Source organism: Channa argus, chromosome 10 (genome assembly GCF_033026475.1).
Source record: "Channa argus isolate prfri chromosome 10, Channa argus male v1.0, whole genome shotgun sequence".
Lineage (NCBI taxonomy): Eukaryota > Metazoa > Chordata > Actinopteri > Anabantiformes > Channidae > Channa > Channa argus.
Genome location: NC_090206.1, coordinates 20,056,690 through 20,081,825, shown reverse-complemented (window position 1 = coordinate 20,081,825; position 25,136 = coordinate 20,056,690). Strand labels below are relative to the sequence as shown.

The window sequence follows — 25,136 nt, the reverse complement described above, 5'->3', positions numbered from 1 at the left end:
TGTATGTGTATATAAATATATTGTATATTTGAATAGTAAGTATAGCATCAGTATAATGTTTTTTATGACATCTTATACTACTTAATTAGTAAGTAGTACATTTAGAAGTAGTCAAAATTATTTTATTTTTCAGATCATAGTACACAGTGGATAACAGGAAGAGGGACGGTCAGGTGGAGCACAGGGAAATAATGAGTGTCATGCTGGTGCTACCCTAAAGGTCGGCACACACCTAACAAGTGTGCGGGCAATTATGGATGGTATTTGGTCTGTTGGCCTAGTTGGTGCTGATAATCCATCCATTATCCTATTTGGGTTGCGGGGTGACTGGAGCCTACCCCAGCTGTCATCGGGCGAGAGGCAGAGTACACCCTGGACAGGTTCCCTGTCTAGGCCCAACACAGAGAGACCTACACAGACAAACAACCATTAGCACTCACGGAAGCATGGAGAGAACATGCAAACTCCACACAAAAAGGCCACAGCTGGCCGGGGGGCCACCATATTTGTTATGGCACAACATGTCAGAATTTCCTTCAAAGGGTATGTTTATCTTCAGAATATTCAATTGTTCCCAACCAGTTGTTCTATATATCTGAACTGTCCAGTCTTTGACAGCCATTGCTAGCCTTCAGCTGTGTACCCATCTTTAGTTGAATAAATCGCAGCTTTGAAGACAGTAGGTAAAAGGGTCTGTAAGCATAGTTCATTTGCCATCACCATCATCTTTTTTAAAGTTAAACATAGCATTTATCTTTTGAAATCATGACTGTTAAACATCCTGTTTGAAGGAACACCAAGATTGTCTCGGATTATTGTAGTAAAAATCTAATCAAGTCATCTGTTGTGTTTACTCTGTGTAAACACCTGTTGTTAGTGTGTTCTGTTTGGAAAGATGGTTGATATTATTTCCACTGTGGTAGAACAGTGAAACGGCAACACAGAGCCAATCAGATTGCTCTGAAATTGCTCCCTCCCACTTCATTTGGGTATAATAAAGTGAATCATCTTATTACATCTTCAATATTGTCTAAGATAAATACAGTTACAACGCGATTCATCAAAAAATGCTGCCAGCGTTTTATTTTCTATTGATGCTCAATGTGGGGCGTAAGTAGCCTATACAGTATTAAGAAAGCTCAGATTTACTGGAGATATTTATCACATTTTTATAAGTATTGTCATGTTATTCAATTAATTTAGCAGAGGGGATGCATAATTTAATCTGTGGTTTATTTGATTTTAATCACTGACTTGTTATTAATTATTGTTTCAGACAGCACAGAAGATCAGACATTTGTGACAAAAACTGTTGTCGTTGGACAAAATGTGAAACTCGAGTGTCCCCGTAACAGATCCATCAGTGTAAAGCACTACTTTTACTGGATCAGACTTGTTTCTGGAGGCTTTCCTGATTTTCTGGGAGGAACATTTGACTTTGATTATGATGGTGTTATTAAGACTCCTCGCATTACAGCAAAGCAAGAGGATGGAACCTTTGTCCTGCATATTAGTGAAGCAAAGCTAAGTGATACTGGAATTTACTACTGTATGAAAGTAAAACAACTGGACATGACGTTTTTGAAAGGAGTATTTCTAAGAATCAAAGGTAAATAAAAGGAGGCAAAAAGACTTTTCACATTAAAATGTAATCATGTTTGTATCAGACACCATTTATAAATGCATATTTGATTTATGTTTAATTTTTTGTTACAATAATGAATTTTAAATATACAGTTACATTATTCAAACAACGTTTTTAAGGTTTATTTTTTTCAAATTAAACAGATTTTCATTTTTTTTCTAGGACAAGAACCCGATGTCACTGCCATCATTCAAGAGCCTCTGTCTGATCCAGTCCATGCAGGAGACTCGGTCACTCTGCAGTGTTCAGTCCTCTCTGAATCTGAGGGGAAAATGTGTCCAGGACGTCACAGTGTGTACTGGTTCAGAGCTGGATCAGAGAAATCTCAACCCAGTGTCATTTATACTCATGGAAACAGAAGTGACCAATGTGAAAGTGGTTCTGATGCTGGTTCCCCACAGAAATGTTTCTACAACTTCTCTAAGAACATCAGCTTCTCTGATGCTGGGACTTATTACTGTGCTGTGGCCACATGTGGACAGATCTTATTTGGAAATGGAACAAAAGTGGACATTGAAGGTAAGTGCAGAAGATTTCTATATACAAAGTGCTTTAAGATAAAATGTAAGTAAAAATGTATTGTATAAAAAATGTATTGTATAAACATTAGTTCAAACTGAAAATGATTTGATCTGATTTTGCATTAGCACTCCAAACCTGGGATTTGCAGATGGCCAATACAGTTCTGTTTGTGTTATGTGGGACTTTGGCAATAAGTGTGATTGTTATTGCCTTCCTGATTTATACCATCAAGAAGAAAACTTTTGATAGCTGCAAAGGTAATTTTCCACACAATTTTTTGTCAAAACTCACTTCAAGGGACATGACTCTTTGTGTAAAAAAACGTCTTCGACCTGTATGTGTATGTGTTATTTTATAATACAGCTTATCTGCTTTGCAAACAGATATAGCAACAGTCAGTGGAAATCAGAGAAGTCAGCAGGTAAGGAACCAGATGAAGCTGGAATATTTATTTGCATATTTGTCTCTCTGCATAAAAATTGTCATCTGCCATCCCATAACATTATTTTATATATTCTCCTCAGAGACATGAAAACCCACTGGTTTATTCTGCACCAACGTTTAATAGGAGGAAAGCTGCCAAAGCTGAGAGAAGAAATGAAAAAACAGCTGAGGGAGAGACAGTCTACACTGACGTCAGTATGTCTGAGAAAAAATAACAAGCCAAACAATGGATTTTCTAATTCAAAGCAAAATAGTATCATTTAGTGTCAAACTGTGTGAAATGTTCTGATCATCAGTGTGACCGAGGTGAAATACAGTTTTGCTTTAAATATTTTATATAATATTTTGACTTTTTACTTTTCAGTTGTCTTGGTGCACTTTTATCTTATACCCACATTAAATGGCTTTTGGTGATACACATTAGCATTTTGCATTTTATTAAATTCTTGTACCATTTCTCAGCGTTTTTGTTTGCCGAGGTTTCTACTTCTGCTGTTTCATTCTTTCACTGAAACAGGCTTTTTCAACAATTCAACTTGTCAGAGCAGGAATGTTTGCTCATTAAAGGAATGGTTTGGGATTTTGCAAGCTGGTCTACAAACAAAATATAAGCTAATAGGTCTTGTTTATAGATTCTGTGTAACATTGAACCCAGAAGATGACTATTCTTTAAGAAATGGCTGCTAGTCCTTGACTGTGCCAACTAATGCCCACTAATGCTGTTGAAAGCACTTTTCAATAATCTAGTAAACTTAAGATCACAGTTTTTAAATCCTGGTTTTGCTACGAAGACCACGGTGGCTCTACCACTAATGAGAAGCATCAAACATTTAACCAGGGGAAGCAGATGTGTCTGTGCGTGATGACTGCGAATGTGTGTCTATGTGTGTAAATGTATAAAGTAGTACACAAAATACATTAAAGTCCTTCCTTTGGGGATTTTGCTTTAAATTATAGGATAAATTGTCTCCTTACAGAACTTTTATCGAAGGTGTTTTACAGAACCACTATTGAACACACATACACACACACACACACCAATGATGGCAGCTGCCATCCAAAGTGCTCACCTAACGCTCCAGGAGCAACTTAGGGTTTAGCGTCTTACCCAGGGACTCTTGGACATGCAGACAGAGGGGCTGAAGTTAATGTTTGGAAAAAGCCCTGTAGGAATTATGTGGACCCTAAAGAAGGTAAAGTAGAAGCTACTCAAGCATGACTTTTGTTGCATGGCCCTTTCTGTGTACTATGAAGAATGATAATGTATACTGTCTCATACATGCAACAAAAGCCAACAGAGGATTAAGAGAAATGTCAGAACAGTTTTCATTCACCCACACAGTTCTGAGAAAAGCCCTAGACTAAATTTACCCCCTCACAGTTGCGTGCTAACCACTCAAGTTGCAACTCACATGCATGTCTGTCCAGAGTCATAGTGTAGACGGAAGGAATTTAATCATAAGATATTAAGGGCACTTTCGAACTTTACTTGATGTGGTGCGAAGACACCTCTCTTACCACTGCACTTAACTTGTGTAGTCTGGTTAAATTAAACTTGCCTTAGTCAGTTTACTTTCTTGTTCTTTGCCCTAATCCATTTAACGAATGAGCAGAGGAGACTATTCTCACTTCTTGTGAGGTATTGGGGTTCACTTTGATTTTTAATTTTTTTTATGTGTAAAAGGAAACCAAACCAAACGTTTGGAAACTGCAAAAGCGTATTTAAAGGGATAATATGGCAAAGCAAATTGCAATGAGAACAATGGAAATTGTGGTGAATCATTTTCAGTGAGAAGCTGCTGAATTCTATAATAATTTTATGAGTTGACCTTTGACCTTTAGATCTACAATGTCAACAGTTTGTAATTTTAGACTATTGAACATCTGTATTATATACAGTCATAATTAGCATGTTAATTATTTTGTTATGGTCTTCTCTTACTATGACCACACAATGTGTGGTCATAGTAAACTTGAGCACACAAGCTTGACCACACAAGGTAACTAACAAGTTCTAGTTAGTTACCTGAGTCCAGGTGATCCTAAGATATATATTAAGTTTTCTGGCTGAGAACTTGAAAACATAATGGCATCTGGCCATGGGTGTCGCTGGGGTGGAATCATAAATTCAACCTGTAAGGGCTCTAATTTCTTCAATTCACATAACAAAATTTACAAAAAGGTGCAAAATCGAGTCTGTCATTCTACTGTGTTAAATGAAATTCTGTAATAAGTGACTCCGACATGCGGTAAAAAATTACGGTGATATTTGTGTGTGTCCTAAACACCTGGATTATATTAAAGACTGTCAACTCATGTTTAGTTTCAGGGTGGGTTATAAAAACCCACCCTTAAACATAAAAGAAGCGTTTGCATAATCTTGCTTTTGTTTCATGTGTTCCGGTTGGAAAGATGGTTGATATATTTCCACTGTCAGTGTCACTGTAAACGCCAACATAATGAGTAGCCAATCAGATTGTTCTGAACTTGTTCCCTCCCACTGGATATAGTTACATTTGGCCATGTCCCCTTATAATACAGTCTGAACTGTAGCATTAAGTAAAATAACAGAAAAATGTTGATCATATTTCATTTACTGCTGTTGATCAGAGTTGGACGTAAGTATATAAGCTTTGTTCAGCTTTGTTCCTTATGTAATCTTTATGCATCAACTTAGCTTTGTTTTTAATTATTGTTATATTCCATTTTATTTTTTAGGATGCACAGATAAACTCAACTTTGAGACAAGAATTATTGGTGTAGGAGAGGATGTGAATTTGACGTGTACTCGCCACGTATCTGATTATGATGCAGCATTATTTTGGATCAGACTTGTTTCTGGAGCCAGTCCTGATTTCCTTGGAGGAACATATACCTTTGATTATGACGGTGATAATAAGACTCCTCGCATCACAACAAAACAAGAGCCTGGAACCTTTGTCCTGCATATTAGTGAAGCACAGCCAAGTGATACTGGAGTTTACTACTGTATGAAAGTAGAGCAGCTGGACATGACTTTTTTGAAAGAAATATTTCTAACAACTAAAGGTAAATAAAACAATTCAAAAAAACACATTCACTAGAAATGTAGTAATAATAATAATGACATCAGACGCTTTATTCATTCAGTTGTTTAATTTTCCTGCATGTAAATACTAAATCATCATATGGGAAATAGCATGATTTCTGTAATCAATTTAAATTATTTATAAATATAGTTTAATGTTCCAAGCACTTTATTCTAATTAAGTAACATATGTTTTATTTTACATCTTCTAGCACCAGAACCTGATATTACTGCCAACACTAAAGATCCTCCATCTGGTCCAGTCCATCCAGGAGCCTCAGCAGCTCTGCAGTGTTCGGTCGTCTTTGACTCTGAAAGAAAAACATGTTCAGAAAAGCACAGTGTTTACTGGTTTAGAGCTGGATCAGATAAAAATCCTCCCAGTGTCATTTATCCCCCTGGAAACAACAGTGTTCAATGTAAAAAGAGTCCTGAGGCTCATTCTCTACAGAAATGTTTCTACAGCTTCTCAAAGAACATCAGCGCCTCTGATGCTGGGACTTATTACTGTGCTGTGGCCACATGTGGACAGATTTTATTTGGAAATGGAACAAAACTGGACATTCAAGGTATGTGCATAAGATTTTTTGTGTGTTTACTCCCAAATCCAATAAAATTATTATAATTCTGGTGAAAAATAAAATATTAACATCTTAATTCAATGTCTTTATTTTGTCCTTGTCTTGTTTTAGAACTCCACAGCTGGGATTTGCAAAAAGCCAGCACAGTCCTGTTGTGTGCTACTTTGGCAATAAGTGTTAGTGTTAATGCCTTTCTAATTTTTACCATCAAGAAGAAGAATAATGATACCGGAAAAGGTAAAAGTTATTCATACATTTGATTTTCACACTTATTCCACAAACGCTAACTTTGTGAAATGTGTATTACTGCTTTAGGTAACTTAACCCAAAGCACCCTTCATATGAAATGTTTATTAAAATATTATATTATTGACAACAGATGCTCCAGCCACCAGTAGCAGACAGAAAAGTCCACAGGTGAGGTTTATTAATAAAATATGTAGCTGGCAAAGTTACTGATGCATTCTTTCCTATATTTGTTTAATACAATGGCATCTTCTATTCTTTCATATATTTTTCTCAGCAAGACGAGGACTCACTGATTTATTCTACAGCTTCCTTTACCCGGGAGAAAGCTGACCTCGGGGCAATAGGGAATGCAAAAAGAAAAGAGACAGTCTACACTGGCGTCAGAACTTTGGAAATAGATTAACAATCCAGACTGAGAAATGCATTGCATCAATTCAACACCTTATATAAGTGGCATTTTTATGTGTATACTGTATTGTAATATTATTTTATTACACTTGACGCTTTATTATTACACAAATGTTTGAAATTATTTTTGTAGATACTGTTTGGAATCACTGTTAATTTACATATGGTTATACATTTCAGAATACAAAAATTACACATAAATAATTGCTTGCTGACCTGCTGTTATCGGGCATCCGTTCTAATTCTCCCTTTGTGCTCTTATAATGCTCATAATGCTCATGGTGCTCATAATCATAAAACTTATCAATACGTCCAATACCAATTTAAATGTCTGTGATTTGCAACTGATGTTCTCTTTGTTTTCAAGTCATTTTCTGTTCATATTCCTGCGTTAACTCTACAGTCCAGGCTGTGCTTTGTTCATCTTTTTTTCCGTGTTCTTGGGGGATTTGCTTAATTTCTATGGATCGATAACAATTTTACTGTCATGCAATTCTTACTGGAACCAAAACAATTTTGTTTTTGTATTAATTCTCGATATTGGTAAGTACCTACATCTACGTACTTGTGCTCAGTCAGGGAATAAGTGGTATCGAGACAACTGGTTCATTTTTCAAAAAACAAAAAAGAAGCAAAGAATAATAAATCTGTTTATTTTAAGATGCACCATTTTGACATTGTAAATTCATATTAGAATATTTATTTCAAATTATTTATTTTGAAAAAGACTTGAAATTATTAGAGCATGAAACCAACCATGGCCAGAGACATGCTTTTGGATTGTCCCTCTGTCCATCCCATTCTTGTGAATGCAAAATCTTAGTTAAGTTAGGTGACATAGTTGTAGCACTTTCACACCCTTATCACTGTCTAAGATGCCACAGAACCAGTGCTGACTGGAGTGAAGGGACTTATGGGTTTTTATCTTAAAGTAGCTACTATAAGGATTCAGTGAATTTGAGTGGAAATGTTACGATCTGCTAAAGCGTATTTAAATGCTGGCTAATTTACTCATCATTGTAACTATTTAAATAACAAACGTAAGTAAATTAAAGGAAAAAATTTACAAAAATAATTTATACTAAACTGAATTGGCCCATGCTCAGAGGAGTCTAGGTGGTTATAGGTCAGGGGTCATCAACATGGTGCCTGTGGGCACCAGGTCGCCCGCAAGGACCACATGAGTAGCCCGTCGGCCTGTTTTGAAAATAGCTCACAATAGCACCACTTACCAATAAGCTGTCTCAAATTTTTTTTTGTTCTTTTTTAAATCACATTTGATAGATTTTGTGAGAAATCATTAACATGATCCGAGTCTTCACATAGATGAAAATCATTAATTTAAATAATTCTTAATAATACCATATAATTTTATATATATATATAAATAAAATAAATCAAATGTATTATTTCAAAAGTGCGTATTAAACTGGTAGCCCTTCGCATTAATTGCTACCCAAGAAGTAGCTCTCAGTTTCAAAAAGGTTGGTGACCCCTGTTATAGGTCCTCTGCAGCACGTAGACAAGAGCATCATCTACACCGATGTGGGGCAGGATATGCAAACTGTAGAGGATCCATGTCCATCCTCACCCTGGGACTTAAGTAGGAGAGGACCAGGCTCTCAAGAGTCTACATAATGTGAGAAGTGAGGGCTGTAGGCCTGTTGACCTTAGAGTCACCATGGAGACTTTAATCACTGTTTCGTTAACTTGTTGAAAGGTTTTTAATCCATCTTTTGTTAGGTGGAGTTAAGTTGTTTATATCCTTTCCATTTTTACAGTGTGACACTGGATGTTAGCTTAAGAGAAAAATTTTCAATTCCAGTGTGAAATGTTGTTTAATTTCTGCTTAAGTTGCCCAAGGGAAGGCAAAGTATTTTCAGTTCTTTTGTGCTTTTTGAATGGGAGTGGATTCGAGAGTGGTGCACAGGCCCAGCTCTGCCAATACAGAGCTACATCGCTGGCTTTAGTAATCTGCTCTTTTTACAAAGTACACAAACTCGGGTAATGAAAACCAGATTATGAATTGTCTCTAGTTGCAAACAGCGCTTAGCATTTCTGATCAGCTCCCTGCTGCGACCGCTCTGGGACAGCAGTCAGCTGTGGTCACCCAGTGCAGTCTGTGCCTGCAGGAGTGCGGTGGCACATGGAGTGGGATAACACACAGCTGTCTGTGTTGTGTTTTCATTTTAAAGCTGCAGTGTTGGACACTTTTGTAACACAGAAAAAAACATAATGATTTCTTATATATTGATGGTCACTCTGCTCACTTACATTGGGGGACTGGTGGCTCAGTGGTAGGGCATTCCGTTGGGATGTAGAAGGGCGCAGGTTTGAATCCCACCCCACCAGGTGTGGCCCCTCCCTGCCACCAAGGACCACCTTGGTGCCGCTCCCAAGCCCGGATAAAAAAAATACAAAATAAATAAATGGAGGGTTGCAGCAGGAAGGACATCCGGTGTAAAAACTCATGCCATGACCCCTGAAGGGACAAATCCATAGCCATTCCTCTTCACTTTATTTTTCCTTCCTGTGTTTTTGCTGACCGAGACTCATAAGTTAAACAGTGTTTAGTTTTTATTCCCCCTGTGTGAAAAGGGCCTGTACAGTTTTGGTTTCTATCCACAGTTTTTGCGTAATTGTCCACCACAACTTTAGATAGAAGCATGACAAACACACACTGTAAAAAGAACTACTGTATTAAGGACGTTTAGCTTCACCACTAAATCTTTTTAATCTCACAGCACTTTTTCATGTCTGCCATGAGAACAACAAGCGAAGCTACACTGACATGAAAAAAAAAAAAAAATGAGGTGGGCCATTTCTCCAACCACTGAAACCAATAACATTGAACAGACCTGACGTTGTGACCTGACCTGAGAGCTTCAACAGGATATGACAAGAGCTGGCTAATTTTAGCTTTCAAGTTTTTAATTTTAATTTGACTTACCAATTTTTGTGTTACCATAAATACAATATAATGTTCGCCAAAGATAAAAGTATATGTACGTGTTTGCTATATTACAACATTTAATCATTATGTTGATGTTGTGATTTAATAATAATGTAAAGGTTGACTCCTTAATTGAACTTTTCTCTACTCCATCACACCAAGACATACACCTTGGAACAGACTTGAGCAAGGCAGTCATCACAGCTAAGGCTCCTGCTGTTGTAATAATTGCAGAGTGGAATAATTGATGCCCTCTGCACCTTGCATGTATTACAGTATGTAAATTGAAACTCTTTTGCAACGTAATTTTTTGGGCCGTTTGCAATACTGTTGCTGACCACTACACCAAATTGCTGCACTGCCCAGGGATCCTGGAGGCTTGTTCTCCTGTTGGTTGTTGTGATGTGTAAAAAAAGAGCAGACCCATAAGGGTACTCCACTTGTCCATTTAAAAAAAGATAAATCAGCAGTGCAAGCTCAGGCTGTTGAGATTAAAATGGAGGATGAGACAGGAAGAAAACCCCCTTTGTTTTCACACGTTAGTTTGAATGTCTGACCACAACTGTGCTGAAGTTTCCATGCATCATTTGTCAGAGGTGGCTGTCTGTTTATCTGTGTGCTTGTTTTTGTAAACGTGCAAAGTGGAACACAGAGTACATGAAAGTACTGTAGGGCTTGTATTTCACTCTTACTTTGTGTGTCCACTGCTCTGTGTGAACAGCATCGTGTCGGGGGGGGGTCATTCATTAAAATCAATGGTCTGCGTGTCAGGAGCAACACTTGTAGCATTAAGGAGTAATTAGTTGTCAAATCATGTTTTGATTATCAATTTTCAGTCTCCATCTTCAAAGCAGACAAAATTATTCCTGATTTGGTAATTATTGTTTCTTTACATTTTATTGTACTGCAAGTAAAAACTGCCTCTTAGGAGGTTGTTTTTTTTGGTTTGCATAGGTTCACTGAGTTTCCACTCCTACACATCCAAATGCATGAGTGTTTAATCATGAGTCAATATGTTTCTTTGGAAGCCTAATGAGATAATCACAGTTAGTCACACAGTAAATGCTTTCACCCAAAGTAAGGAGGACACACCAGGGTCAACTTGGAATTTACCATGACACAAAGCTAGGAGGAACCGGCAGCTGACCTACTGACCTCAGTGGTTCATGGCCTACTAGACAGACAGCCATTCACACTCACATTTACACCTGCAGACAATTTAGAGTCATCAATTAACCAAACATGCATGTCATTGGACTGTGGGAAGTAATCAGAGTATCTGGAGGAAACTGGATACGATTAGGTCAGAGCCAAATGAGTGGTCTTTTTTAATGCAAAGATAATAACACACCCATCCTACTCACCTGCACTGCTTTTAGGGGAGTGGTGTGATGCCAAATACATATGAATAACTATGACAGGGAAATATTAATGAAAAGGACTGCATGGTAAATCACAGTCTTCATATCATCTGTTAATATTAGACTTATTGTGGATTAGCATACATTTTATGAACCAATTAACAGAGAAATACTTATATTTGTTCCGAAACCTTGATTTGGAGTCTGCTTCTGAAACACTTCTTCTTACCCCTCACTGCTAAAGAGATTCAGGACACCTCTACACTACACACAAGTGTGAAAAACCAGGGATTAGGGCCAAGGGGGAGAATTGGGTCTGGGGTTTAATGGTCGGAGGATGAAAGAGTCTTCCCTCGTGCCCTCCGTTGGGCTGATTTGTTCTCCTATGGGTAACGGACAGGCAGAGCAAGCAGGTGATGATACCGATGATGTGGATTGAATAGGGGTCTCTGCCCTGTACTAGTGTGACAATATATGTATACGAAATGGGCAGTGAGTCACAATGAAACTCATGAAAAATGTATTCTCTGCTTTGCAGTACTTGTCAGCTCCGTTAGTCACTGTTTTCGTTTTACAACCCCTAGAAGTTACTAGTCTCTCATAACAGTAAAATAATTCCTGCAGATGTAATCAAGCCCCACACAAAGAACTATACATTTCATAAGCATAAAATGTGATACATACAATACATTCATATTTAATGGCATCAGCAATCAGTGTGAAAAGTTCATTGTAACTTTAATCTTCTTTTTGTTGACTCATCTGATTTTCAAAATGGCTTTGAGTTTGCAGAATTAGTTAGTTAAAACAATACTAAACCTTATGAAATATCAAAAGAAAACAAAAATATACCTGCTGTACTACCTCACTAAGATGACAACCGAACGTTTAGAGGCAACACCAAAAAACAATATTTAAGTTCATAATTATGAAGTGTCTAACATGTCTGATCTCTAACACAGAAAAAACAAACGTTGGGGGATTTGGAGAAAAAAAATATAATATGTAATGTCACAGTGTTGGAAAGCAACGCACTAAATATGTACAGCACAAACACGCTGCATTTTTTTTCTGTGTTGAGGAAAATTTAACACAATTTTCAATTTTCAAAAATTCAAGATTTTAAAAAGAGTGAATACAACTAATCAGCAAAAAAAATTAAATATGGAAAATTGTTTCATATCGATACTATATGACATCAGATGATAAAAACATATTTCTTTTTATTCTTTAACATACATAACATGTTATAGAAACCTACCATGAAACATGAAACAAAAAGACTTGCTGTTGGAAAAATGGCTTATATTATTTCCACTGATGTAATACAGTGAAACCCCATCATGACAAGAGGCCAATCACATTGCTCTGAAATGGTTTCCTCCCACTTGATATGATTACATTTAGGTGAATCATTGTAAAAGGCAGTGTGCCAGTCTTGAGTGCAATAAACAGAAAATGCTGATTATTTTTCCTTTACTGCTGATTCTCAGAGTGGGCCGTGAGTATGTGTAGAAAGGTTGGATCATTTCTCAGTCATTCTGAAGAAGGCACATATGACTCTTCATGATTTTTCCTGCTGTGCTTTGTCTTTTCAGGATGTACAGAAGCTCCTACTTTTGAGCTGAAGACGGTTCGTGTTGGAGATGATGTGAACCTGACGTGCACCCGCAGAAATGTGGGAACCTTGTTTTGGATGAGGCTTGTTTCTGGGAACTTTCCTGAAGTCTTAGGAAAAACATCTTATATCTTAGAGACTGTAGAGCCACGCATTACTGTCAGCAGACAGCCTGGAACATTTGATCTGCTAATTAAAAATGCACAGCTGAGTGATACTGCAGTTTATATTTGTTTAAAAACACAACATCAAGACATTATCTTTTTGATAGGAACAGTCCTAAAAGTTGAAGGTAAATTCAGCAAAAAATAAATAAATTAAGGTTTGCTTGATATAATTAACAATGGTTAAGTTACTTACAGTACCATAATTCCATTACTTGAACATATTCATTTGGAACATTTACATAACATTTATTATTTATAATTTATTTTCACTTTCCCCAGGACCAGAAACTGACATGACTGCAGCTCCCCCATCCAATCCAGTTCTTCCAGGAGACTCGGTGACTATTCAGTGTTCAGTCTCTGAGAACGAGACATATCCAGAAGAAAACTCTGTGTGCTGTTTTCGGGCTGGATTTAATCTGTCTCACCCAAGTTTTAATTACACTCAAGGAAATACAGTAGACGAGTCCAAAAACAAACGACGAGTCCACAACAAGTGTGTCTTCAACTACTTCCCTAATTCCAGCTCCTCTGATGCTGGGACTTATTGCTGCTCTGTGGCCTCACGTGGAGAGAAACTTCCTGCAAACAGATCAAAACCCAGCAATGAAGGTAGATGCATTGTATTTGTATGTAAATGGAAACCTTAACATACAACACTTGTGTGTTTGGTTAGGGTCAAATATTTGTTATTCTTAATTACGCTTTAAATAATTAAGAACTTTCATTATTTGCTCCTTTTCATTTTGTGTCAGGAGTAAAACAGACGTGTTCAAAGAAGGACAACACAATTATCTTTCTCTTATCTGCTGCTTTGGCTATAAGTCTGCTTGTTATAGCCTTTCTCTTTTATTTGATCAAGAAACTCCAGACAAAATCTTGTGATTGTTGCAATGGTAAGAAAAGTCACTCTTAAAGTCCAATGGTCTATTGAACAGTTTTTGAAAAAACTGATTTTTGCTTCAGTTCTGTGTTTCTTGTTTTATTAAACAGCTTCAGTTGTGCTGCAAACAAATGCAACTGCCAGTATGATTCAGGAAAGTCAGCAGGTAAAACATATTAAGGGGACTATAATTTGAAAATGTTACACGTTTTAATGACTGTGAATGTAAATATTAAGATCTGGCATCTCATAATACTTTCTACAATGTTTCCTCAGACAGATGAAGAGTCTCTGGTTTATTCTGCACCAAATTTTACCCGTAGAAAATCTAGCAAAGCAGAGAGAAAAGATCCAAAACCATCAGAGGAGGAGAGCATCTACACCACCGTTAGAGCTGTTGCTTCGGACTAACAGTCTCACTAATTATAGTACTTTTAGAGTGCAAGGTACAGTAATGCTTGAACTACACTAACTGTATTTTTTATTCCTAATATATTTATGTGTTGTAATGAAAATGATTCATAACAAAGAATAAGATTAAAGTATAAGTTAAGCTTTTAGCAGTAGAGTTAGACAGAAGGGATCATGTCACTTTGTTTCCATGTGGAGTTTTTGTTAAAGGTATATTTGTATTTTATGTCTCTAAAGCCTCTAAGGCTCACATCCTGTATGTTTGAATGCCATGCCATAATAATAAATAAAATAATTTCTGAAATACTATTTGTGGTTATTTTTCTGTTATGTTTCTATTTGTGTTTAATGACGTAACCAAGACGTGTGGATTATGACAGCACAATGCTGAGTGAAGGTTGATTCTACTGAAAGTCATTCGATTTTATGCTAAACGGCCCAAACTTTAATACACTGAATGAACCCAATAAATAATCATGTTACATGATTGAATTTTCCTTCTCAGATTTAATTTGTTGCTAATTAAACATGCTGATCTGTTAACACACACATTTAAAACTTTCACCCATGTCCACATGACATTCAGCTTCTATAAACACAAGCTGAATGGCCTGTGATCCAGGTTTTGATGGACTAAATTTTGATCATATCGGGCGGAAGATGTTTCATCAGGTGATGGTGTTTTCACCCCCGTACTTACCCAATTCAAGCACTGCGGCCTTACACTTGGGCTGAAGGTCATCACAGCTATCAGCGAAGATCTACAGATATGATTTCCTTCTGCAGCGCCCCACTGCATAACACATCATTGCAAGGACACTGCAACACTCCACACAGATTACAGAATATATGAAAGAGACCTGCACAAAAGCTGTTTAACCCTAACAATCTAAGCCTTTTTGCCTTCAGAACTGATTTAATTCATTGCGGCATAGATATATCACATCCATGATGCAAATCTTCAGTTGCACCACATCCCCAAGGTGCTCTATGGGTCTGAGGACGGGTTACTGTGGAGGCCATTTGAGTACAGTGAACTCATTGCCATGTTCAAGAAACCAATTTGAGATGAAGTTACCTTTGGTACATGATGATTAATCCTGCTGGAAGTAGCCATCAGAAGACAGCTACACATTAAGGGATAGAAATGGTCAGTAACTGTACTCAGGCTGTGACATTTAAACGATTGTTCATTGTTTCAAAGGGACAAAGAATCGGTCATTATTCCGCGGCCGAATCATGGCTTTTATGGAATCACCCTGCTCCTCCAGTTTTTCTCCGTCTCATGTTACAAGCCTGTTATCAGCTCCTCATCAGCTCATTCTGCACAGCACACATTAAGGCCAGTTAATACAGAAAGATTTGCTCTTACACATTGATGGTGCCCAGAGGGTGAATCTTATTGAGGTAGGTGAACCCCTGACTCCTACCAAGTACTACTTGGTGGTTTAAGATGCCTTATAGTTTGAGGATTGTAATGCCATTAAGTGGCTCTTATATATGTCTTTATTATATTTATAGGTATGGAAGGATGGGGAGTGGTTAGTGCTGCCACCTCACAGGAAGTTGCAGGTTTGGGTCCTCGCCCGACCGTGGCCTTGCTTTGTGGAGTTTACATGTTCTCCCCGTGCGTGCCTGGGTTTGTCCGGGTACTCCCGTCCCACAGTCCATAGACATGCATGTTAGGGTAATTTGTAAGTATGGACGTCTCTCTGCGTATGTCTCACTGTGTATAAACTGTATAGGGCACCACAGAGTGCAGATAATCTGTGTTTTGGAAACTTTCAGACCACAGTTGATTAAACAACTTTAGGTTTTGTGTACTCACCAACTGTCTGCAGCTACCTCTATGATTAAGTCATGTTCTGAGGAAATCCCAACCAAACCACTTCCTTACTTCTCTGACATTTTGGTTGTTTCCATCTCCACTATTTTAAATGTTATAGTTGTAAACATGATGATTCTGATTGTGACCACATGAATTGTTTCTACAAAAATGAAGTATTGGTATTGGCATTATTGGTATAGTTATTGTTTCCAGAGATGTCTCAGTGGGTTATAGGAGAGTATTGTTAGTGGTGCCCTGTTCTCCAGTTGAAATTTGTGTTCTTGATGTTTGTGCAGCGTAGGGAAAACTTGAGTGATTATTAGGTCACATGCTTCATTTTGGATGTTTCCACTTCTGTATGTTATACACAGACTGGAAATTTACATTTAAATAGGTTGATTAAAAATTAACAATTTCCCTTACACAAATATATAATGTATTGGATCAGTTTCAATGTAGCGCTTGTGGTCTTTATGTGTCTCTTTACTAGATTTGAATACACACTAATGATACACTGCTTTTTCCTGACAGTAGAGACAGCATAAATAATTTAACTAATGTGTGATTTCTGAGTTTCACTCTAGTCTCACTTTTCTTAACTTCTTAGCTTTTCTACATTGTTATCAATTTCACTTATCAATACTGTTTTATTCACAGTTTCAGTCCCCCTCTTGTCATCAAGCTCCGTCTGATGTGCTTTTAGGTGTCTGCATAGCTGTGCAGCTCCAAGCATTGGTAAGGCAGGAGGTGGGAAAAAGCACAGCAAAATAAGAGCAGTTGTGGGAAAGTTCCTAAAACCAACTTTAGAATGAGGTGGTATGTTTCACAAAAGCCAGAAAGAGACCAGCATGACAGGAAGTGCACTGTTGAATCTACAGTGAGATAACCAATCACATGCACTTGCCATTATGACCTACAGCCATGTCACATCAACCCCTTTACTCACTGAAACACCAACAACTCCCCATGCAGCACACAATGTCAAGATGATCATGTTATGGGTGGCTCTACTTGTTGCCCATCAAGTGTGTAAGTACTATTTAGTTCTGTGCATTGTATTTAATGAAATATTTCTTTTTTGCCACGATGGCTTTTCTATATCATTGCTGATTTATGATTAAATTGTGCGTTTTCTTTAAATTCAGATGCTCTGACTCCAGTGATCTCAGTTCGACTTGGGGAACCTGTAACCTTCACATGTGATCTGCCAAACGCTGAGATCACGCGTAGAGAAGTCCACTGGTACAGGCAGAGTGCCGGTGACACTATGAAATTAGTGGTGATTTTACGGAAATCTACAAAACCTGAGTTTTCAAAAGGGTTTCCTGAATCCAGAATGAAGGTGGATGATGATAACAGTTTTAGTAACCTGACCATTTTAAGGACGATTGAAGAAGATGAGGGAATGTATCAGTGTGCAGTCATTGAGTGGATGACAATTCCTGTATGGAGCGGAACATATCTGCTAATAAAAGGTAAGAATCTACATTCATCAGCGTTTGCAAATGCTAATTCACCAAATGTTACTAGTAAGTGAAATAACTTTGTAGGATTGTTAAGCTTAGTTCGAAAATCACTAAAATTCCTATTTGAAAGAAATTACACAATCATTTAACATATTTATTGTTCATTATTTATTTATTATTTTTTAAATGTTTGCTATTACCTCCGCCACTGATTTAAAAAAGTTGTGTAATAATTTTGTCCCTCAATTTCACCATCCTCTGTTTCTGCTGCTCTAATCACTAATGTAAAATTAAACAGTCATATTGCATATAAAGTTACTGTACATTGATATATGCTTTAACTATTAGTCTTTCAAAACATCCTTGGAAATCTCATTATTATTATATGCACTTCTTTCAAAATAAAAGTGCTTCATTTTATATATATTTATAGGAAACAGTCAGAGGACATCAAACTATACTGTTGTTCAGTGGTTGACAGCATCTGATCCAGTCCGTCCAGGAGACTCAGTGACTCTCCAGTGTTCACTTCTCTCTGACTCTGAGAACAAGACGTGTCCAGGAGATCACAGCGTGTACTGGTTCAGAGCTGGATCAGAGAAATCTCATCCAGAAATCATCCACACTGATGGAAATCATCAGTGTGAGAAGAGATCTGACACTGTGAAGAGCTGTGTTTATGGCTTCTCTAAGACCATCAGCTCCTCTGATGCTGGGACTTATTACTGTGCTGTGGCCACATGTGGACAGATTTTATTTGGAAATGGAACTAAACTGCACATTGGTATGAATTTATGTTTACTACTGGAGTTAAAACACAAAAACATGTTAATAATACCATGATCGATGTGTCTCCTCTACAGAAAGCCCTAAAAAAATTTTCCTTGGTTTTCTAGAGCAAAGAGTAAATTCTCAGTGTATTGGACTGGTGATATCATTAGTCTGTTTGGCCATTTCTGTGACTGGAAACATCATTTTCATCATTTGTTACCGAAGACCAAGACCAGCGTGTGCAGAATTTAAAGGTGACTGTTTGTTACTGAATTAATATTTCTGATACAACTGTGGTTTTACATGAAAGTTTATTTGATTTAAGTGCATAACATTGAACAGCAAAAATCTTAATCTCTCGATCTGGGATAAAAATAGATATCTGCTAGATCATAAAATTAGCATTTTATTATTAATGCTGTTTCTTGCATCATTTCAGCATATGTATTGCGGTTTGCTCTATATTATCCTCGTGAAGTTTGTCAATAAAGTACACAGTGTCAGTAATTATGGAAAAAGTCTCACCTTGCTGAAAAGTCAGATTCAGTACATAATATACATTTCTCATTTATCTTCAGCGATTGAAAATGCGTCTTTGCAAGTAAGACATGAAAGTTTGAGTCAATCAGTTCACAATATTGTAAGTAAACATACAAAATCATTGGTTGTTGTTCTTTAACATGATTCACAGCAGCATTAATGGCATTAATGAAATAATTAAACAAATAATTTTGTTTGTTGCACAGGCTGAAAGTGAACACGATCTGAACTATGCTGCGTTACGTTTCTCTGGAGCAAAAGCTACAAGAGGAAGGAAGAAGAAAGAGCTGAAGGCTGAAGAAAGTGTGTACGCTCAAGTAAAATGCTCAACATGAATGTGTCTATGAAAACCTGTAGTGAGGTTTATAATTCTGACCCCTGTGTGAATACATTTTCTTGAAAGCAAACCGGTTGATGAATGTGAAAATCAAAACATACAGACTGTTTTTCCATGTTTTACTCTATGTTAGTCCTTATGCAAATTGTTGTCCTTGTTATTGTTTTATAACTATGAACCGCATTGAAATATAATAATTGTCTTCATTCGAAATATGAGTATAGTTATAGTATTTTTTTTCTTTTTACACAAAAAACATATTTTAAATTTCAGCCGAGGTTAACATCAGGTTTCAGCTGGTGAAAAGGGGTTGGGCTGGTTCCAAAGTTAGACTTCTTGTGTCACAAGGAAGTAACAGTTCAAGAAAACCCAAACAGAGAATCGCCACATCAAAAGACTTCAGAAATACCTTCTTGATTGTCAAACTCATGTTGTTCAAGATCATTTAGACTAAGATTTCAGTGGCCAGTGTGGACTGGAGGAATGATCAGAATCACCAATAATGCTACACAGGGACATGTGAGTAATGTTTCAGGACAGACTTTAGAAACATGTGCCTATGAACACACCTTAATGCTGAACAATAATATTTTCATCATAACTAAGTTCAGTCATTCGGTTTTCTCAAAAAGAGCTTGACCTCTTTGTTCATTCATCTCTTGGCATTTAAAAAGGCAGATTTTATCTGTAGTCCCTTATGAAAAGCCTGAGTCTTATCTTATGGTCTGCACTTATATAACCCTTTTCTACCTATTGGCACTCAACACGTTACACTGCTTCTTAATCACCCATTCACACTCACAATCACACACACACACCGATGGGGAGCTGCTATGCAGCTGGCCAACACTCACCGGGAGCAAATAAGTTGGGGTTCAGTGCCTTGGTCAAGGATCCTTTGACATGTGACCGCTGGAGGAGCCGGGGATCAAACCAACAACTGCGGGATTGGTGGACAAGTGCTCGACCTTCCTGCACCACAATCACCCCATGATCTGGCACTGTATTGTTTAGGGTCTACTTGATCCAAATTTTTGATCCAAAGATACAAGAAATATAAAATGAAAGGTTCAAAGACACATACACCACTGCAGCCTGCAGTGAACAATGCTAATAAGAAGTTAAAAGGTAATGATAGCTTTACCACTTTATCTGCAGCTTCCACTTTTATCTACAGTTTTAAGATGCACTAAAAAAAGAATTGGACTCGACTGACAAAGACAGCAAAAAAGAACATTCACTCAAGTGAGGAAGAACCATCTTATCTGGGGGAGTAACCAGAGGTTTAACCTGATTACGTTTCAGTTCCCTTGAAGCACACGGTGCCACATATACTGTGTGTTTATGGCAGTAAATGTCATATGTCAATGTCATCAGTGATGATTGTAGTACTTAAACACAAGAAAAAGAATCATCAAGAGAACCAAAGTTGAGCTAACATGCCAGGATGAGACCAGTGTGACAGGAAGTGCACTTTTAAATGTCTTCAGTAACAACCAATCAAATGCACTACATTCTCTGACCTCACCATCATCTCACCTCCTTCACTCACTGAAATACCTAAAACTGCCTCAACAAGAGACAAAGTCAAGATGATGATGTTATGGGTTACACTGCTTCTTCTTCATCGAGGATGTGAGTACTGTTTCATTAGGTCTTGATTTTTCTCAGTACAAATGAGAAACATGCCAACTTGTTATCTTTTACACCTTTATGTTACCTCATCATGCACTGATTTTAATTGCATTTTTTATTTAAAATTTAATTAAATTGACTGTATGTTTGCTTTTAATTCAGATTCTCTGGTTCCAGTAAACACAGTTCAACTTGGAGAATCTGTGACCTTTACATGTGCTAACAAGGAGCTCAACACTAAGGAGGTCCACTGGTACAGGCAAAGTGCTGGAGATACCATGAAATTAATTTTGACTTTCTGGCAAACTAAAATTGAGCATGGACCAGAGTTTTCTGAATCAAGAATGAAGGCAAATCTTGATAATAGTTTTAGCAACCTGACCATTTTAAGGACGATCGGAGACGATGAAGGAATGTATCACTGTGGAGTCGCAGAGTGGATTAAAACTGAATGGAGCGGGACGTATTTGTTAGTGAAAGGTAATTATGTGAACTATTTGTACTTTAAAAGTGACTCCAAGCATACGTTGATTATTTTCTGAATGTTATAATACGTATATATTCACTTCGAATATATATATATATATATATATATATATATATATATATATATATATATATATATATATATATATATATATATATATATATATTCGTATGTGGTCGTATTCGTATGTATGCTGGACATATACTTTGGTTTATTATTAATCAGGAAACAGTCAGAGGACATCAAACTATACTGTTGTTCAGTGGTCGACAGCATCTGATCCAGTCCGTCCAGGAGACTCAGTGACTCTCCAGTGTTCACTTCTCTCTGACTCTGAGAACAAGAAGTGTCCAGGAGATCACAGTGTGTACTGGTTCAGAGCTGGATCAGAGAAATCTCATCCAGAAATCATCCACACTGATGGAAATCATCAGTGTGAGAAGAGATCTGACACTGTGAAGAGCTGTGTATATGGCGTCTCTAAGACCATCAGCTCCTCTGATGCTGGGACTTATTACTGTGCTGTGGCCACATGTGGAGGGATTTTATTTGGAAATGGAACTAAACTCGACATTGTGTTCAGTGAAAGAGGTAAAATATTCAATATCTTTCTAATGTAATTATTGATAATGTTTTTTCTCTCAGAAGAATAAAATATTTTTTTTCTTGGTTTTCTAGAGCAAGTATATTTTAAATGTATTGCATTGATCATATCATTAGTCTGTTTGGCCATTTCTGTGACTGGAAATATCATTTTCATCTGTTACCGAACTCCAAGAGCAGTGTGTGCACAATTTAAAGGTGAGTGTTGTATTAAATCAATAATTCTGATGATGCTTTAAATTATTTATTTAAAATCTTCCAACTGAATAAGTTAAGTTTTGTACAAGACTAACAATTTTAAAGTAGCGTTGCTAATTTGTGATTTATTTTTACTTCTCATTAGGAAGAGAAGGTGCCTCTTCACCAGCAAGAGCTGACAACCCGAGTCAAATAGATGACATTGTAAGTAATGATAACAAATCATGTTTGTTTTGTCCATTAATATATTTCCAACAGCACTATATCAAACAAGACAAAATTATGTGACTTTTATTTGTTGCACAGGCTAAAAGGGAACAGGATCTGAACTATGCTGCGTTACATTTCTCTGGACGGAAAGCTACAAGAGGAAGGAAGAAGCAGGAGCTAAAGACTGAAGAAAGTGTCTACGCTCATGTTAAAATCTCAACATGAATGTTTCAAGCCTGTGCTTTGGTTTATAATTCTGCCCTCAGACAGTCTGACCTACTAAACAATGTTGATTTCTAATTTTATTAAAAATGAAGTGGTTGATAAATGTCAAACTCTCACCGTACCAACATAGTCTTTATGTTAAATTTTTTATATGTTAATCTAATGTGTATTACATATTTTTATCTTCACATTGGATTGATTGTTAAATACTGTACAGTATCTACAGCAGGGGTCACCAACATGGTGCCCGTGGGCACCAGGTAGCCCGCAAGGACCACATGAGTAGCCCGCAGGCCTGTTCTAAAAATAGCTAATTGCAGTGCCACTTACCAATGAGCTGCATCTCATTTTTTTGTTGCTATTCTTTTTTAACACATTTTCACATTTGATAGTCATTGTGAGAAATCATTAACATGATCTGCGTCTTCACATAGATGAATATCCTTAATTTAAGTAATTATTAATAATAACATATAATTAACGGTACATGGAGCAAAGTTTTTTTATACAAAAGTGCGTATTAAACTGGTATCACTTCACATTAATCGGTACCCAAGAAGTAGCTCTCAGTTTCAAAAAGGTTGGTGACCCCTGATCTACAGTAACACGTTAGACCACAGCCTGTGATTCACCCTGTAATCAAATCGTATTTAATCGGCCTGTACATACAAATACATGCAGTACTTGTAGACATAGTGTATAGTAACAAAATGAATCTTTACAACCTTTAATCACTGTATATTGTAAACTAAGGGGTATCTACTCTAAGATTACATGGTATGTATTTGATTTAAATTCTAATCAAACAATCTTGCAGTCAACATAGTGAGAATGTCGCTGTAGTTAAAAAACTGGAACTTTTCTTCTATGACTGTATTTCAAGTTAAGTAAATATTCTATATATTCTACTATGAAAAAATATTCTATGTGACAGACTCATTTGTGAATCCCACCAGTAGATTTTGATAGTGATAATAGTGATAAGACAGTGTGAAAATCTTACCATGTTCGCTCTGCAAGTTTCAACTACAGTGGGACAAAGCTTATCTTTTCATTTCCCACAAAGTGGGGATGGTTTCACTCTTCTACCCGATACTTATGGGGCTCTGGAGGCTCAGCAGGCTGTAAATTGAAGTGATCACTGTGTGTCCTCTTTTGAGGTGAGAACAATATGTGAACAGAAAAGGCTTCTTTAGCTATTTTGTATAGTTTGTGTAGTTTATACTCTTTAGCCATATACCTCCTAGATTAGAAGTTTAACATGAAATATAATATGAATGTGAAGTACTGAATTACTTTAACACAAAATCATAGAATATGCAACAATATTTTATAAGGATGAAATTAACCTAACAAGGTCATTTACAATTTAGTTGCTTATGGATCATCCAAAACTGTAAAATCATAACTCTTTCACCGTTTAAAAAATGATAGACCCTATTGTTTAAACAAAACCGTCAACTGCCGAACAAATTTTTCAAATGAATCGCTCTTTTTGAAAAACAATAAAAAACAGGTGGAGTAGAAGAAAGAGGAGTATGATGAGGAAGGCCAAGAACAGGAGCGGTCACATCAGACGAAGTTACAACAAAACTCATAGATCATGTTTTGGTCTAATTCTTAGTGACCTCCATAATCAAGACAGTCAAAAAGTTACAGCAAAAACTTACGGCAGTACAGTAAAAGTACACAGAAGCATCCTAGGTTTAAATCCTACTGTGCATTGTTTACCTCTATTCTACATAGAGGACAGGACAAAAAGACTTAGAGGAAACTTGTCAGTGTGATATTACTGCATAAAGACATCCAATACTTCAAAATAGAGAGATGAAGTCCTGTGTACAGTAACAACAATGACCCCTGACTTTTCTTCTAGCATCATCATCAGGTTAGAATATTTTGTGCCGTGCAAGGTGCTCACCTTCACCCTGTCTTGCCCAAGTTACGTTTCGACTAATAGCCAGGTGGGACTGAGAGTCAAACCACTGACCCTGTGGTCTGAGGACAAGTGCCTTATCAGCTGAGCTGACAGTGGTCGACACAAGAAGCTCAATGAGTTGCCATAGCAACAACATGCGCATCCCAGTCATTGTCTGTGCCCCCCTGGAAAAAGCTCCTCTTTCGTCTGAAGACAACGATTAGATAGTTTGAACTTGTTAGATAGTAAATAGTCGCTTATTTACTATCTAACAAGATTTGCCCGAGAAGCTCAAACATTACTGTGGGACTTTCCAGTTAAAGTCTGTGTTGGACAGTTTCCGGTCAAACAGACCATTTGAATGTTGGCACAGAGAAGCCACCAGCTGTGATAAATCTTTAGTGTCTGAATGTGCATTTCTTTTGTGTTGATTTCAGTAAATACTGAATAAATACTTCTGCATCAAATTTGTTTTTGCCTCAGGACAAAGAACAGTTCAAAAGTCCACTGCTGCCATAACAGTCATGTCCATGAATGTATATAAATATCCACGCCTATACATGTTGTACTTATCAGAAGCATGTGCGTGTGTCTTAACATACTAAAATA

The 25,136-nt window shown here is 37.0% G+C and overlaps 4 protein-coding genes across 5 annotated transcripts; all 4 read left to right on the top strand.

Annotated features, from left to right (window-relative positions):
- Positions 1–1,036: 1,036 nt before the first annotated feature.
- Positions 1,037–3,402, top strand: LOC137134131 (uncharacterized). Its single transcript, XM_067518644.1, has 6 exons — positions 1,037–1,110; positions 1,277–1,609; positions 1,808–2,164; positions 2,293–2,424; positions 2,551–2,588; positions 2,692–3,402. Exons 1-6 carry the CDS (start codon positions 1,068–1,070, stop codon positions 2,824–2,826), a joined length of 1,038 nt encoding a protein of 345 aa, XP_067374745.1. The 5' UTR covers positions 1,037–1,067; the 3' UTR covers positions 2,827–3,402.
- A 1,758-nt stretch (positions 3,403–5,160) lies between these two features.
- Positions 5,161–7,571, top strand: LOC137134132 (uncharacterized). Its single transcript, XM_067518645.1, has 6 exons — positions 5,161–5,229; positions 5,330–5,659; positions 5,891–6,247; positions 6,371–6,496; positions 6,639–6,676; positions 6,783–7,571. Exons 1-6 carry the CDS (start codon positions 5,187–5,189, stop codon positions 6,909–6,911), a joined length of 1,023 nt encoding a protein of 340 aa, XP_067374746.1. The 5' UTR covers positions 5,161–5,186; the 3' UTR covers positions 6,912–7,571.
- Positions 7,572–12,647: 5,076 nt separating this feature from the next.
- LOC137134133 (uncharacterized) lies at positions 12,648–14,604 on the top strand. 2 transcript variants are annotated; one of them, XM_067518647.1, is made up of 6 exons: positions 12,648–12,731; positions 12,829–13,140; positions 13,295–13,627; positions 13,771–13,911; positions 14,009–14,064; positions 14,175–14,604. In XM_067518647.1, exons 1-6 carry the CDS (start codon positions 12,689–12,691, stop codon positions 14,307–14,309), a joined length of 1,020 nt encoding a protein of 339 aa, XP_067374748.1. In that variant the 5' UTR covers positions 12,648–12,688; the 3' UTR covers positions 14,310–14,604. The 2 variants fall into 2 exon arrangements, with proteins under 2 accessions (XP_067374748.1, XP_067374749.1); XM_067518648.1 differs by having other exon boundaries at positions 12,675–12,735.
- A 2,448-nt stretch (positions 14,605–17,052) lies between these two features.
- Positions 17,053–22,620, top strand: LOC137134552 (uncharacterized). The gene is made up of 12 exons (XM_067519473.1): positions 17,053–17,166; positions 17,283–17,612; positions 18,037–18,387; positions 18,500–18,628; positions 18,953–19,014; positions 19,121–19,246; positions 20,745–20,886; positions 21,049–21,366; positions 21,599–21,964; positions 22,052–22,174; positions 22,320–22,378; positions 22,481–22,620. The coding sequence occupies exons 1-12, from the start codon at positions 17,124–17,126 to the stop codon at positions 22,607–22,609; spliced, it is 2,178 nt and encodes a 725-aa protein (XP_067375574.1). The 5' UTR covers positions 17,053–17,123; the 3' UTR covers positions 22,610–22,620.
- Positions 22,621–25,136: the final 2,516 nt, after the last annotated feature.

Coding starts and splice junctions, on each gene's coding strand:
- LOC137134131 (XM_067518644.1), top strand. CDS start 1,068: ATGCTGCCAGCGTTTTATTTTCTATTGATGCTCAATGTGGGGC. Junction 2,165..2,292: donor AACAAAAGTGGACATTGAAG/GTAAGTGCAGAA, acceptor ATTTTGCATTAG/CACTCCAAACCTGGGATTTG. Junction 2,589..2,691: donor GAAATCAGAGAAGTCAGCAG/GTAAGGAACCAG, acceptor TATTCTCCTCAG/AGACATGAAAACCCACTGGT.
- LOC137134132 (XM_067518645.1), top strand. CDS start 5,187: ATGTTGATCATATTTCATTTACTGCTGTTGATCAGAGTTGGAC. Junction 5,660..5,890: donor AATATTTCTAACAACTAAAG/GTAAATAAAACA, acceptor TACATCTTCTAG/CACCAGAACCTGATATTACT. Junction 6,248..6,370: donor AACAAAACTGGACATTCAAG/GTATGTGCATAA, acceptor GTCTTGTTTTAG/AACTCCACAGCTGGGATTTG.
- LOC137134133 (XM_067518647.1), top strand. CDS start 12,689: ATGCTGATTATTTTTCCTTTACTGCTGATTCTCAGAGTGGGCC. Junction 13,628..13,770: donor ATCAAAACCCAGCAATGAAG/GTAGATGCATTG, acceptor ATTTTGTGTCAG/GAGTAAAACAGACGTGTTCA. Junction 13,912..14,008: donor ATCTTGTGATTGTTGCAATG/GTAAGAAAAGTC, acceptor TTTATTAAACAG/CTTCAGTTGTGCTGCAAACA.
- LOC137134552 (XM_067519473.1), top strand. CDS start 17,124: ATGATCATGTTATGGGTGGCTCTACTTGTTGCCCATCAAGTGT. Junction 20,887..21,048: donor GCTTCTTCTTCATCGAGGAT/GTGAGTACTGTT, acceptor CTTTTAATTCAG/ATTCTCTGGTTCCAGTAAAC. Junction 21,367..21,598: donor GACGTATTTGTTAGTGAAAG/GTAATTATGTGA, acceptor ATTATTAATCAG/GAAACAGTCAGAGGACATCA.